Here is a 15,854-nt window from a genome sequence, read left to right as displayed (position 1 = left end):
ACTATGTGCTTTAGATGTATGAGTTGTTTCCCCATGTCTAGAAATGGGGATGGGAACTGTCCTGGAGTGCAGGAGTGTTTGGATCTGATGTTTCAGTTTGACCCAATAGAGATGTACAGCCCAGATCCATACCCACTTTAATGTGAAGCTTGGAGGTAACTGGAGCTGGGATTTGGGGCCAGGTCTATCACTAACACAAATGTATCCATTCAGTTGTTAAGAGCAAACAGAATAAAGCCCAAACCAGTAATATATATATGGGTTTTTAAATGGCCAATTTCATAAAGCTCAGAATAATGATGAACCAAAGCAGTTGGGAGAAAAAATTTAAACAGAAAAATGTGAATGATAATTGGGAATTTTGAAAGAACATTTTACTAGATGCCACAATCGAGAACAAAGGCTGCATTGGTTAAAAAACCAACCTGGTTTAGAGGCGAAGTGAAAGCAGTTTTAAGTGGAAGTTGATAGAAATAAATATAAATCAGAAGCTAGGAATTGTAGAAAATTGATAAGGGAAGCAAAAGGACACAAGAGAACTCTATGGCCAGAAAAATTATCGACAATAAGTAGGAGTTTTATAAGTATCTTAAGAACAAAAGCATCCTAGCAATGGTATTGATCCTTTACTAGAAGGAAATGACAGAATTATCAATAATAATACAGAAAGTCAGAAATGTTCAATAAATATTTCTATTCTGTATTTGGCACTTTTTGACCACTACTGGAATATTGTGTCCAGTTCTGGTGTCCACAATTCAAAAAGGATGTTAATAAATTGGAGAGGGTTCAGAGAAGAGCCATGAGAATCCTTAAAGGATTGGAAAACTTGCCTTTATAGTGAAAGACTGAAAGAGCTCAATCTGTTTAGCTTAACAAAGAAGTTAGGGGGTGACTTGATCACAGTTTATAAGTACCTACACGAGGAACAGCAATTTGATAATAGAGGGTTCTTCTAGCAGAAAGAGGTATAAGAAGATCCAATGGCTAGAACCTGAAGATAGTCAAATTCAGACTAGAACTAAGGTGCAACTTCTTTTTAACAGAGAGGGTAATCAACTATTTGAATAACTTACCAAGGGTTATGGGGATTCTCCAGCACTGACCATTTTAAATCAAGATAGGATGTTTTTCTACAAGATCTGCTCTAGTTCAAACAGAAATTAATTCAGGGCAGTTCTTTGATCTGTGTTATGCAGAAGATCAGACTAGATGATCTGCAGAAAAGGACCCGAGGAATACAGTAGATGAGAAGCTGGATATGAGTCAACAGTGTGCCCTTGTTGCCAAGAAGGCTAATGGCATATTGGGCTGCATTAGTAGGAGCATGGCCAGCAGATCGAGGGAAGTGATTATTCCCCTCTATTCGGCACTGGTGAGGCCACATCTGGAGTATTGTGTCCAGTTTTAGGCCTCCCACTACAGAAATGATGTGGACAAATTGGAAAGAGTCCAGCGGAGGGCAACAAAAATTATCAGGGCGCAGGGGCACATGACTTACGAGGAGAGGCTGAGGGAACTGGGCTTATTTAGTCTGCAGAAGAGAAGAGTGAGGGGGAATTTGATAGCAGCCTTCAACTACCTGAAGAGGGGTTCCAAAGAGGATGGAGCTCGGCTGTTCTCAGTGGTGGCAGATGACCGAAGAAGGAGTATTGGTCTCAAGTTGCAGTGGAGGAGGTCTGGGTTGGATATTAGGAAACACTATTTCACTAGGAGGGTGGTGAAGCACTGGAATAGGTTTCCTAGGGCGATGGTGGAATCTCCATCCTTAGAGGTTTTTAAGGCCCGGCTTGACAAAGCCCTGGCTGGGATGATTTAGTTGGTCCTTCTTTGAGCAGGGGGTTGGACTAGATGACCGCCTGGGGTCTCTTCTAACCCCAATCTTCTGATTCTATGAGTGGTCCCTTTTGGTTTTATAATCTATTACTCTATCTACACCAACATCATGTACACTCCCTCTCTGTCTGTCAGTGGCCATTTGGGAATGGACTGAACTCTTAATTCCACATTACTACAAAGTGCCCGGTGACTGCTATACTCAGCACTGTAATATATATCTTCTTTTAACCAGACGACAATGAACTTTGGCTGTTTGCCTGACCCTTGAGTCCTTATTTGCATTATGAAATGTGACTGTTATTGTCCTCCATACTGTGGCATCGCTTCCTCATCACTGCTCTTCCTGCATTCCAGTCTCCTGTGCTTTCTTATGTCTCCATCATGCTGTCTCCACCTGCTGCGCTTGATCTGGCTGGAGGAAGCCATTTTATTCTGCTTCTTCAAGGGAATTTTGGTTTGCAGGCATTACAGAGGAAGGTGCAGTTCTTAGCATCCCCCAAGCTGCCCTTTGGATTCAGTAGCAGAAGGGGCTATTTGAGCTCCTTGTTTTGCTTTGTTCTGTTCATACTCAGACCTTTGCATTTCAGTTTCAACTCAGTTACCCTTTTCTCAGCTCTCCCTCTGAAACCAAGGCCCAGATTTTGCCTGCCCACAGATCAGGCAGAAGGATGCTGTGGAAGGAGGTTCCACTGTGTGACACGGGGAGAGAGTCGCTGTGTTGTAGGAGCGGTGCAGGCCTCTTGAGCTATGGACAGCCTGAATCCTGCAAGGAGCTCCCACAGACCAAGGGGCATCTGCCAAAGGCAAGGGCATCTGTGCAGAAGCTCAGTCCGTCTGTTATACGCCCTGGGCTCCATAGCAGCATGGCTCCATCTGGAATGTACTGCCCGTGGCTCACTGCTGGCGCTCTTCACTAGCTCTCTCCTCAGAGGATGGCTGATTGTGCAAAGAGAGCATCCCATAGCTGGAGTGTGGGCATTCATTCTCACAGCTATTTCGCTGTGAGACTGCTGCTTCGCCCTTCCCTTTGCTCTGATAGAGCCCCGAGAGTTTGCACATAGACTCATCCCAGCCAGCCTCCAACTCTTCCCCCTGTTTTTACCCCTTTCACGAAAGCAGCAGGAGGGGGTGATCTGGCCCTCACAGTGGGTGCGTTAGAACTGTGGAACTTTGTGACACTTTGCAGGGAGTTTCACCATTTACCTAAAAAAAAAAAAAAACAACCCATTAAAAAGCTACATGATTCCTTAACTCAAGGTCTCTCTTTTCCCATCTCCTGAGCTTGGTTTCAGACCCAGTCAGGCAACGCTTGAATGTTTATTGAGATGACGGATGGTTAACTCTCAGCGCATACAGTTTGGTCTCGTTAATCCCAGCTTTTGGTAGCCGTGCTTTCTGGGGAATGTCGGCTTGACGTTTGAGTCATGCTTAGGCGATGGCTGCCATCTTGGCTGACACGCCGGCGAACGAACCAGGGATCTCTAAAAACAAGAGCTGTTGCAACTTGAGCTGAAGAGCCAGATTTTGTAACTGGGACTCTAACCACTCCTGCCCTCTGTGGGTTGGCACAGAGGGGGACCTGGAACACACACTGACCACTGGGTAACCCTTTCACACGTGTTAACCAACAGGATTGAACATTCTAACCCTGATGCCACACAAAGATTTGGCGCAGGGCACAGATGTGATGTTTAACCCAAGGCTGCAGTGAAGTGACCAGCAGCACACATTTATGTCTTCGCCATGCTAGAGCGCACAAGGGTGTTAATGAACGTGGGGGATAATTCTCAGTTTCCCCTCCCAGCCTTTCCCTGTCTTGTCCATTTAGGTCGTAAGCAGTTCAGGTCAGGAACTGTCTCTTGCAACGTGTTTGTACAGTGCGGAGCACAGTGCGGTGCTGATCTCGGTTGAGGCTTCTCCGTGATAAGAGGAACAATAATTCAACATGCTTTCAGTTGCCAGGCAGAGCTAGACTGTATTTTAGATATTTCTGGGGTGTGTGACTAGGGCTATGTCTACACAGCAAAGAAAAACCCGGGGCAGGCCTGGGCCAGTGGCCTTAGACTCGCAGGGTTCAGGCTGTTTCATTGCTGTGTTGGCTAAGGCTTCTGAATTGGGGCTGGACCCTGAGCTCTGGGACCCTCCCACCTTGCAGTGGGAGCCTGAGCCCAGATATCTACACAGCAAATGAAAAAGCCCCACAAGCCCGAGTCCGGTGGCTCATGTCTAGTGGCTGTGAAGACATACCCCTAGAGTAACTTGGTGGGGGTTGAGCAAAGGAAGGATTCGACTGTATTCCACGGAGAAGGTTCGGACAGTGAGATGTGGTAAAAAGAACAGGAGGACTAGTGGCACCTTAGAGACTAACAAATTTATTTGAGCATAAGCATAATTGGTTAGTCTCTAAGGTGCCACAAGTCCTCCTGTTCTTTTTGCGGATACAGACTAACACGGCTGCTACTCTGACACCCGAGATGTGGTAGGCTGTGGAACACTTGTCCAAAGGAGCAGTCCCAGGGAGGGTGGAGGGGGGTCTCATGTTCCAGGCTACCTTGCAGTGCCACCAAACACAGGGAACTTCTTCCCTCTAATCCCCGCCGGGACAGATTTTCTTGACCCAGGTTACTTTTACCGATGCCCAAGATGCACTTTATCATGCCCAAGAGCCTCTGCCCTCTCTCCCAGCTTCTTTCCCCTTCTCCAACATCTGGTCGCTTTCCTCCCACCCCCATCCCTGAGCAGCAGCAGGCTCCTTCAGCCAGCCCCAAGCCAAAGGAGATTAGCCTCAGCCGCTTGCCGTGGAGGATTGACTTTTTTTTTAAAAAACCTTCCAGTGTGCCTGTCCCTCTGTGCATCATGCACGGATGCCCCAGAGTGTTTCTCCACCTTCAGGTCCTCTTGTGCTCTCCCTTCCTCAGCCGCCCTGCACCTGTGTCAGCTCACAGGGTCCGGATCCCTGGGTCCCACTCCCTGTTTCCTGTGTCCTTTGCAGGATAGGTGAGATTTGTGCCTCAGTAGTCCTCTCTGATCACCCCTCCTGGAGTCCTGCTGCTCCCAAATCTGGGGAGGTTGGGGTGGGGTCTGGGGTGGACTGCACAGCCTGTCTTGGCAGTGGGGGGAACAGATGGGCTTGAGAACAGAAGGGTATCAGGACAGGAGCTACTCCATGGCTTTCCATAGGGATAGGGAGGGGAAGGGAAGGAGGGGGGAGTCGTGTGCTGGAATGGAGGACAGGGGGTGGGGTGGGGTTGTGCGAGTTGAGAAAGTGAGGGGAGCTTTGTGTGCTGGGATGGGGGAGGGGAGCTGTGTGTGCTGTGTTGAGGGAGGATAGTTGTGTGTGCCGGGATAATTAAGGGAGCTGTGTGTTGGGATGAGGGTGATGCTGGGGGAGGGGAGCTGTGTCCTGGGATGGGGGAGATGCTGGGGAGGGGAGCTGTGTCCTGGGATGAGGGTGATGCTGGGGAGGGGAGCTGTGTGCTGGGATGGGGGAGATGCTGGGGAGGGGAGCTGTGTCCTGGGATGGGGGAGATGCTGGGGGAGGGGAGCTGTGTGCTGGGATGGGGGAGATGCTGGGGGAGGGGAGTTGTGTCCTGGGATGAGGGTGATGCTGGGGGAGGGGAGCTGTGTGCTGGGATTGGGGAGATGCTGGGGAGGGGAGCTTTGTCCTGGGATGGGGGAGATGCTGGGGGAGGGGAGCTGTGTCCTGGGATGGGGGAGAGGCTGGGGAGGGGAGCTGTGTCCTGACATGGGGGAGATGCTGGGGGAGGGGAGCTGTGTCCTGGGATGGGGGAGATGCTGGGGAGGGGAGCTGTGTCCTGGGATGGGGATGTTGCTGGGGTAGGTGAGCTGTGTGCTGGGATGGGGGTGTTGCTGGGGGAGGGGAGCTGTGTCCTGGGATGGGGGTGTTGCTGGGGGAGGGGAGCTGTGTGCTGGCATGTGGGTGGGGAGCTGTGTCCCGATGTGCGGGTAATTCTGGGGGCGGGGAGCCCTGTGTGCTGGGATGTGGGAGGGGAGCTGTGTCCTGAGGTGGGGGTGATGCTGGGGGAGGGGAGTTGTGTACTGGGATGGTGGTGTTGCTGGGGGACGGGAGCTGTGTGCTGGGATGGGGGTGTTGCTGGGGAGGGGAGCTGTGTGCTGGGATGGGGGTGTTGCTGGGGGAGGGGAGCTGTGTCCTGGGATGGGGGTGTTGCTGGGGGAGGGGAGCTGTGTGCTGGCATGTGGGTGGGGAGCTGTGTCCCGATGTGCGGGTAATTCTGGGGGCGGGGAGCCCTGTGTGCTGGGATGTGGGAGGGGAGCTGTGTCCTGAGGTGGGGGAGATGCTGGGGAGGGGAGCTGTGTCCTGGGATGGGGATGTTGCTGGGGTAGGTGAGCTGTGTGCTGGGATGTGGGAGGGGAGCTGTGTCCTGAGGTGGGGGAGATGCTGGGGAGGGGAGCTGTGTGTCCTGGGATGGGGGAGATGCTGGGGGAGGGGAGCTGTGTCCTGGGATGGGGGTGTTGCTGGGGAAGGGGAGCAGTGTGCTGACATGGGGGAGGGGAGCTGTGTCCTGATGTGGGGCTGTTGCTGGGGGAGGGGAGCTGTGTCCTGATGTGGGGGTAATTCTGGGGGCGGGGAGCCCTGTGTGCTGGGATGGAGAGAGCAGCTGTGTGCCTGGATGGGAGTCCAGCTTGTGGGGGGTGGCGATGCTCCCAGCATGTGGGGAGGAGGAGGGGGTCAGTGCTCTGGCTGTATCTTTTGCATTTTGTTCGTGATGGTTTTTCTTTTTGCTGCCTCCTCTCACTCTGTCTCTCCCTCTCTCTCTCTCCCTCTCTGCTGTCTCTCTCTCTCCCTCTCTGCACTTTGCCACCCCCTCCCTTAACAGATCCTCCTCCTCCTCCTCCTCCCAGCTTGGTGCCTGGTCCTGGCGCGGCTGCCGAACAGTCCCAGTCGATTCCTTCCGAACTAAATGCCTCTGTGAGAGACTCTCTACCTTCGCCATCTTAGCCCAGCTCAGCTCAGACATGGTAAGTCCTGCCAATAACATACAATGAAGAAAGAACGAAAGAATGCCAAGAAAGAAAGGGGGGGGGGAAATCCCAATCCAGAATGGCATAGCATCCAGCGTGTGACATTTAAATGACAATCAATCGCCAATACCAGCCTGGGTGTTGGGAGGCGGAGGGACCAGGATGCTGCTGGAGGGGTGTGTGTGTGGGTGTGTGGGTGTGAGTGTGTAGAGAGAGACAAGGTGGGGGAGGTAATATCTTTTATTGGACCAACTTCTGTTGGAGAGAGAGACGAGCTTTTGAACATGTGTGCGTGTAGACATTGCAATATAGAAAGACAAGAACACGGCAAAGCGGCTCAGATGTGCCGTTGACAGGCTGTGACCTAAAAACAAACCCAACCGAGGAAGCCTGCTGCATTGAAGTGCCACCGATTCCTTAAGTCAGGATGTTCGGGGGCAGCAAGGCGTTGGGAGACAGGGAGCAGATCCCAGCCCTTGTCTCCCCAAATTGCCCTGCTGCCACCCTCCCTCCGTCCCCCTTAGGGTGACCAGATGTCCCTATTTTATAGGGACAGTCCTGATATTCAGGGCAGTGTCTTATGTAGCCACCCACTGTCCTCATTTTTCACACTTGCTGTCTGGTCACTCTACTCCCCCTTCCTCAACTGCAGCGTGAGCTGGAGCCTGCCTGGTGGAATACATTTGGGTTGCTGTGGCTGCCGCAGTGATTGTATTGTCGGTTTCAGGGGCCGCCTCCCCCCCCCCCGACCCCCTCCCCCTCCGCCCTGCTCTCTTCCTGCACTGTGGATTTGAATATGAATGTTGGTGGAACCAGGGAGGGGACTCACCCAGGCTGGCATCTGCACCGTTGTCAGTGCCCGCACTTAATCTTTGCACGTGTTATATTTTGCAGCCCCACTGTTCTCCACCCCTTCCTTCTCCCCTTTCAACCTTGGTGCGATCTCTGGTTGCCGATCATCCCTGACTGGTAGACCTTGAAAGGGTTTGGACTGCTTTGCTGACTCGGTTGTTGTTTGAAGGGGGTGGGGAGTAGGGGTTGGGGCTGGATATGTGTGTGTGTGTGTGTGTGAAGTTTCTGCTTCTTTATTTAAAGGGAAGCAAACGCTGGGTCTCAACGAGAGTGTTTGAAAAAGTAGAGCCGATCCCAGCTCCGGAGCGGAGTCCTGCCTGGTCTCCGGGAATGCGGAGAGCATGCAAAGTCGGTGCTGGGGCGTTGCTCCCGGGGGTTCCTAGAGTCATCCCAATGTCTTTAGTTTGGGTTTATAAAAAAAATATCATTGCAGCCATTTCTGCGCAGATCCCAGGCGCACATCGATTCACAAATGAACACCGTCCCTCATGTGACATTTCCATCTGCTTGGGCACTAGGAGTTACTAGGCCCTTCCAATTATTTACTAATTACACCTCGCTCAGTAAATGCCGGTTTAATTTAGAAGAAGGGAGGGGAAAGGAAGAAGGGGTGGGGGAAGCACATTTTCCAAGTTGAAGGTTTGGTTTATTATTAGAAACACTAATGTATTTGGTCCACTAGTTACCATGGAAACAACATCTGCACTGAAGTGGCTTCAAAGACACAGTGTTGGCTGTGTTTGCTTAGGCCCAGGCAGGTCCAGCTGCTAACCCACTTTGAAACGGCTTCACCAGGGCGGTGCCTGACTGGTATAGTAGTCCCTGCTGTCCCTTTTGATTGTGCCAGAAAGCAGTGATTTAAAGGGATTGTAGCTCCAACTTGGGAGGGGAGGGTAATTAGATATCCTGGCAAGGCCTGTAAATGGCCAGAAGGAAATGGTGACATTGGCACAAGTACCACCCTCGCTCCCCACCCTTTGCTGCATGTGCAGTGACTGCCCTGCTTCCAGCCATGTAGACTTGATCGGTGTGAGATACTGGCTCTGTGAAGGCGACCTGCTAGGCCAATGTTTTATGTGAGTCGTTCCCAACTTCCCTGGGGTGGCTGGGCTAGTGCGCCAGCCGGTGCCCATCACCTGCCACTCGGTGGAGTGTGTGTAACCCGCTGTTCAGTGTGTGTTACGCCACCTTCCTCCCTGTGCCTGATCTGCAGAGGATACAAGTCTGCTACGGCTGCCCACTAGGGAGCTTAGTCTTTTAGCTCGAGCACTAGAGGCTCAAAATCCCAGCTGGGGAAGGCCCAGGTTCAAAGTTTAGTGATGACCAGGATGGTGGTTGGTGTACATACCCTTCCTTGCAACGGGGCCTAAAGTGATGTCACACTTTACTCCTGCCATGACCCATGCCCAAGCCCCGCTGGGGGGCAGGAAGCAGGGATGCACCAGGGCCCAGTATGGAGACTCACTGAGTGGCAGGCCCCAGCCCTCACCGATACTGGGGCCTGGGCTGGTGATGAAGACCCGCTGCAGATTTCCTTCTGAAGGTGGAGTGGGAAAGGAGTAGTGAGCCTGAGTGAAAGGGAGGTGACTATAAGCGAGACTAAGGTCACGTCTTGTTCTGATTTAACTAAATTGGTAGAAAAACCGATGCAGCCCCTGAAGGTGGAAGCAGTTCTGCTGGTTTCAGAGTGTTATAGTGAAAGCTAAAAGAAAAGGAGTACTTGTGGCACCTTAGAGACTAACCAATTTATTTGAGCATGAGCTTTCGTGAGCTACAGCTCACGATGAAGTGAGCTGTAGCTCACGAAAGCTCATGCTCAAATAAATTGGTTAGTCTCTAAGGTGCCACAAGTACTCCTTTTCTTTTTGCGAATACAGACTAACATGGCTGTTACTCTGAAACCTGTCATAGTGAAAGCTGTGAGGCACTGGTATAAACACTTTTATGCCAGTATAACTCCATCCACACTAGACTCTAAATCTGAAGCTTGTAGCAAAGGTGACTCTGTTAAGCTTAAAACAGTAGCCACCAGAGCTGAACCCACAGGGGTGTAATACCACATGACAAAATTCATTTAAATAAAATAAAAGGCTACAGGATTTTGTTACAATGGTGGAGATCAGACCCAAGGCATGTCTGTGTTTGCATTGTATTAACTCGGTGTGTTTCATTTCTGCTGGCCCTTCGGGCAAGGACCTTTAGGCCCAAAGTAACCACCATGCTCTCCCCATCACTCAGAGTTAGCGTTATGTCTGTGTCCATGGCCATGCCACACCGGGCTGCTCTCTCAGACATGCTCACTATGTAGGGGAGACCCTGCTCTCGTGCTTTTATGGGAGACCTAAAGGAACAGGGGATTGACTGTTCTCTCAGGTGTCACTGAAGCAAAGCCCAGAGATAGTGCTAGGTGATGCTATGGAGCTGAAGATGCTTGTCTTTCAGAAACTTGTCAAACCCAGCTCATCCTCAGGCCTGCCTTACTGTGCGGGCCTAATCCCATTTTGGGTAACCCTATTTGACTGCTCTCTGCCTCATTTTCCCCCTCTGTGAAATGTGGATGATATGCATTCATTTGTGGTTGGTAAGCACTCTGAGTACGACAATCCTTTATAAGGAGCTAAGTGCTATTTCCCCTGTAGCATGAGGAAGCTACATCTTTTAAGCTGACAGCCTCCCTGCACTAGCTACTGATGCACCAAGAAAGTTTTGGATTTTGAATTCAGTTCAGACTAGCCCCCACAAATTCAGCAGTTTATGCAAACCTCCTGAATTTGCAAATCTGGGGTCTGACCCTGTGATTCTAAGGAGAGGGGGCTCTGAGCCGCTCAGGATTTCTGTAATTAAGTCTTTGGGCTGGAAATATCATGAGATTTCCTGGAACTTTCTGGTAAGAGATCCTGTTTCTGGGATTGCATTGTCCCTGCTGCTGGAGCCAGAACCTGGATATGGAGAAGCAAAAATAAGACAAGGAAAGGGGCAGCTGGCTGAACTTTTTCTTGTCTCAGAAGGGTTTTGTTTTGTGGTTCAGCTTGGTGTTGGTGTGAGTTTTAAATGAGGTTTCTGCAGTTTCTTATCAAGGCTGGTTTGCCCATCCCTGCTCCACAACAGCAGCAGCCGCAGTGTCCAATCCAGCCTGCCTTTCCCCTGAGTAAGGGGCAGTCATGCACTGTTGCAGGCTGGGTTTCTGAGTTACAATCTGTCTGTGGTTTCCTCTTGCTTGGTGGGGCATGTATCCTGCACCAAGTCTGTTCCTAGCACTCTGGCATGGCCATACTAGCCAGCATGTGGTAGGGGTGGAATCTGAGTCCCCCTCCTCCCCAATTGTAGAAGTGGGGGAACGTAGCTTAATGGTAGCTCCTGTCCCGAGAATCTGGGTAGCAGCAACGAGGGGGCACCTTAATGGATCAACATTGTATTTCCCTTCCATCCCATTAATAGGGGACTGAATTCTAATACTGTGGGGTCTTTCTGTATTGGATCTCCAGATCTAATCTAAGTGGTAAGGGGAAGCTTCTTGGGCTTATTTCTCTATTACATGTTAATTTTGTAAATGTTTAGATGAAGGTCGTCTGCATGATTAGCCCTTCTGCACAGTCCTCTCAGTACTTTGAGGACCTGGCTGGAAGGAGCATAGGGTTATTTTGTGGTCTCAGCCTTTGTGGAATGTACTTGCCTATTGTTTCAGCTGTTCTTTTATTTACCTGGAAGCAGGCAATCTGAAATGTATTTATCTTTTTTAATGGCCAACTTTCTCTTAGATACTTTTGAAATAGAAACTGGATTGAAACTGGTTTTCAACAGAGCTTTATAGGCTGCTGCTATCCCTAAAGCACTGCAGAGAGGAATAAGTTACAGTGGCTTCTGATGGAGCTATGCCAATAGATACACAGCAGCTGAAGGTCTGGGTCTCTGAGAGCCAAAGGACTGGAGCTGCACAAACCTGAGATGTGGGATTAATTACAGACTTGGGTCTTGGCAGACTTTTGGAAGTTTTGTGAGTTGTTCTGTGACACTGGGTTGAATTTGGGTCCAATTGAGGGTGAATCTGGGATGACCCTGAGCTGAGTTTGACACGAGTCTGGCTTGAATTTGCAGAGAAGCTGGGTTGAGTTTGGGGAGAAAGTCGGATAAGCATGAGCTGAGTTTGGAGAGAACCTAGACTGAATTCCAGGTGCCAGGGATGGATGTTGTTGTTGTGCCCAGAGGCAGTAATCAGGATTTGGCACCCCGTTGTGAATGGTGCTATACATACCTTTAACTAAAGAACAGTCCCTGACACAGAGTGCTTACAGTCTAAGTGTATGATGAGAAACAACAGGTGGGTACAAGCAGACAAAGGAAGCACAATGTAGCAGTGAAAGGGTAATGAACAGTGTAATAAACAGTTATCCCAGCTCCATAACTACTGGGGGGAGGGGGCTGTGTATCCTAGTGGATAGTGCATTAGACAGGGATACAAGAGATCTGGTTCTTTTCCTTGCTCTGCTCCTGACCTGGGGCAAGTCATTTCCCCTCTCTGCGCCTCAGTTTACTTTGAGATCTATGAAGAAAAGCACTATACAAGCTAGGGGTTATTGTTTGTAGTCTGGTGGATGGCTTGATAGTTGTTTCTGGCTTTGACTCAAAACCTGGCATTTTGGGTTCACTTAAATCCTACACTCACAATGTGAGACTTGGGGGGCGGGAGGGAGTGTGAACTACAGCACAGCATCTCCCCTGCCCTGCCGCTGAGCCATCCCCTGTGAGTCCCTCGCGGTGCTGTCAGTGACTCCTCTGCAGGCAGATGCTGTGTCACCCCGTCGCTCTTCATCTGACGGGATCTATGGGGCAAGAATTTGACCCAGTGCATGGAGCTTTGTGGAATTCATCGCTTCAGCATGAGCAATACTGAGCCAAATTCACTCTCCGGTGTAAGCGGGGATGACCCCATTGAAGCCAGCGGCCTGATGTCCACTCACACCCAGGGTTGGATGGGCCGGTTGTCTACCACCTGTTTTATGCAGTGTTTCTGGTGTAATTAAGGTGGGTTGCTGTACCTCCAGGTGTTCGGGAGGGATCACACTCCATTCCAGTTTGAATGGGGGCGGGAGGGGGCTTATCACCAGGAAGGGATGCTTGGCTAGCAAATGGGGGAGCTGCCATGTGACCAGTCATAGCTCACCACATGGGAGCCTTGTTTACTGGGGGGGGGGGATTCTGACCAGGACACCCCCTTCCCCCACCTTTCCCGTTAATTCCCACCTGGAAAGCAACCATCAGAGATGGGTAGAAGGTGTGGCTCTGTTCCTGGGCGGTGGGCAGAAATGTATGGAACAGTGCAGGAGGGGTGAACAGCGTCGCTCTGAGGTGCTCCAGCCCTCCCTGGGAGCCTTCTGAAGCCCCTCCGCATGATCACTGGGGAGTTGGTACCCTGTAGGCTCGGGGGTTGTACCTCGAGCGTGGGGGAGATTGGTGCTGGGAAGTAGCCATTAGCTGGCCGTGGACGTTAGTACAGCCAGAGCAACTTTACCACTGCTCCACACCTACGGCTGCCTGGGAAGGAAGCGGGTATGGCACAGGCATGGCCACCAGCCCCCCTGGCTCTTAAGATAGCCATGTTACCAGTGGGTTACACAGAGCAGTGAAGGAGGCGTAGGCCCCGTGGGATTGAAATTTGCTTTTCTCTGGGATCTTTGTTCTAGGAGGCCCTGGCACAGAATCTAGCCAAACAACCTTCCTACCTATCTATCCATCCATTCATTTACAGCATCTATCTATCTATCTATCTATCTATCTATCTATCTATCTATCTATCTAATACAGCACCCATCTCTGTGGTATCTGAGTTCCAGGAAGAGCTTATGTCAGGGCACCCAACTAAGCTTTTTGAGTCCTCTTTCCTGAGTCCTCTTTCCCCCTTCATAATGGTATGTGTTGGCCCTGAATGAGAAGTATTTGGGCCAGGAGAATAAATCATTCTCCCCTCCCCCGCCCCCCCGGGCAAATATCTGCTCACTTAAAACAAAATGAATTAGCTTCAGCCGTGCTTGTGCCCTTTAATACTTTGCATTCCGTGAATAGCCTGGTGGATGAGGTTATTGGCAGAAATGGCAAATTTTTAGCCAAATTGGGGAATATGATGGAAAGCAGATTTCAAACTTGCATATTTTAGCCCGCAAACTGATGCTAGGAGTTATGCTTATCCAGTCAGTGAGCAGAAATGATATCATGTGTGTTACCTGCCCAATCAGAAGTAACCAACAGGGTTAACATTTTAAATGTGTGTTGAATACTCACGGTTAGTTACATGCGGCCAGCCTGTGAACCAGGAACAATCTGGCAAATGATGAGTAAGTTAATAAAAAGCAAAAGGAGGCTGCACAGTGTTCATTAGAGATTACTCTCCCTCTGCTAAGCCTTTTAGCACTGTCAGCGCTGCTAGTGTAACAGGCGGTAAAGAGAAGGCCTAAAAGAGAAGAAATATTAAAGATCCAATGACTGGAAGCTGAAGATAGATTACTTCAGACGGGAAATAAAGTGAAATTTTTTTACAGAGAGGTTATTACGATTGAAACAACTGAGCAAGATTCCTGGTGGATTCTCCATCCCTAGCAATTTCTAAATCAGGTTTGGATGTTTTTTTTCCTAAAATAGCTGCTGTAGTTCAAACAGCAGTTGTTTCAGGGAAGTTTCATGCCCTGCGTTACACAGGAGGTCAGGTTAGATGATCACAGCAGTCCCTTGTGACCTTGGAATTGATGAATCTATAAACCACTGAGGCTGATCCTGATCTGAGGTACACTTCCTTTACACCATTACCTGGGGTGGTGGTGGTTACCCCTGTGTTAGGGAGATGAGAATCCAGACTAGGGCCTTGTGCTTTGAGTGGTATGTGAAGGTAAATGTTCCCTGGGGAAAGGGAGTGGTTGAGCAATGTGACTCCCTGCTAATGTGCCGTGCTGGCACATTTCTGTGTATCGTACTGACTGAGAGGACGAAGATGGGTTTGATCATATGGGCACCTCAGAGGGCTACTAGAAGAAGATGTCACCTGTGATGCTCAGCGGATCAGATCTGTTCTGTGGCTGACAGTTGCAGGGCAAGTATCAGCCAATGGGGGAGGTGATGTCTCACGGACTGGGGATGGGATACAGAGTTGTTCTAAGTGTCACTGGTTCAAATCCAGTTCAGGGCAGAAATCACCAAAAGCCATTACCAGCCACAGCTCTCCACTGAACTCATGGTCTCTGCCTGATTCCTAGTAGAGAAGAATCATCATAGTCACTGGCACTAATTAGCACCCTTTGTTGAAGGGCCACTGATGGGGCCATGGAGGTCTTGCCGGTGAAAGTCCTGCTGGGTTAGGTTGAGTGTCATTTCCAGTGTGGCTTGTGCCACCTTTGTACAAGTGAATAAAGGGAACAGGGTTGGTGCTTTGTATGAACTCAGAATTGTCCTCTCCTAAGGCACAAGGAACCTTCCCCACCTTGCTCATCTACTCACTGAGCAGGCCTAAGGTCTGGAAGTAGGTGATGTCAACAGAAATGGTTCAATGTCCTAAAACTACTGCCACGTTGGCCTTTGGCTGGCATCCTCCTAGAGAAGCCAAGGCTTGAGTGAGTCATGGATGCTGAGCTCCCTGCAGTCTGGTCCCTCGGCGAGGTCAGGGGTAACTCCCAGTGGGGTGAGTTGGGGGAAGCTTGCACTGCCCATTCTGTGGGGAGAGGCCTCCCCTCCCAAGGGCTGTCAATCTGGTGTCTTTCACCAACACGACATTTAAAGAGAAAAACAAACAGCATATTATTTTGGAATTATTTGGTGGAGTGCTGTCGGCTGGCGTCCACCCAGGACGCCGCTCAGATCAGGATAAACACAATCTGGATTTCCTTTCCCTTTCCCAGTCTGCCATGGCCTCATTTTGTAGTTGGATGGCGGTTGCATGACTGCTTCCAGCAGGGCCCAATCCTGCCAGGTGCTGGGTGCTCCTGCCACAAAGTTGATGGGAGTTGAGGATGCAACATCAGGTCTGTGGGGGCTAATATAAGCACAGGATCGGTAGGATTTGCGTTTCTTGATCATCAGTTGGACAGTGCAGAGAGGAGACGTGGCTGGGCTGTAATGAATAGAAATGGGATCCTTTAATGAGGCTGCTGGTCTCAGATAGACCCTGTAACCCACTC

At 50.2% G+C, this 15,854-nt stretch overlaps 1 protein-coding gene across 11 annotated transcripts in view; it reads left to right on the top strand.

The window, feature by feature from the left end:
* Positions 1-15,854, top strand: part of ADGRB1 (adhesion G protein-coupled receptor B1) — a 378,079-nt gene that overhangs the window by 268,532 nt on the left and 93,693 nt on the right. For all 11 annotated transcript variants that reach the window (XM_075124906.1, XM_075124905.1, XM_048841798.2 and 8 more), the window contains one exon: positions 6,699-6,840. In XM_075124906.1, the coding sequence (XP_074981007.1) occupies positions 6,699-6,840 (142 nt within the window). The remainder of the gene's footprint in view (positions 1-6,698; positions 6,841-15,854) is intronic.

This window comes from Caretta caretta, chromosome 2 (genome assembly GCF_965140235.1).
Source record: "Caretta caretta isolate rCarCar2 chromosome 2, rCarCar1.hap1, whole genome shotgun sequence".
NCBI lineage: Eukaryota > Metazoa > Chordata > Testudines > Cheloniidae > Caretta > Caretta caretta.
The sequence above is the reverse complement of the archived record's forward strand: the minus strand, read 5'-3'. Positions and strand labels throughout refer to the sequence as shown.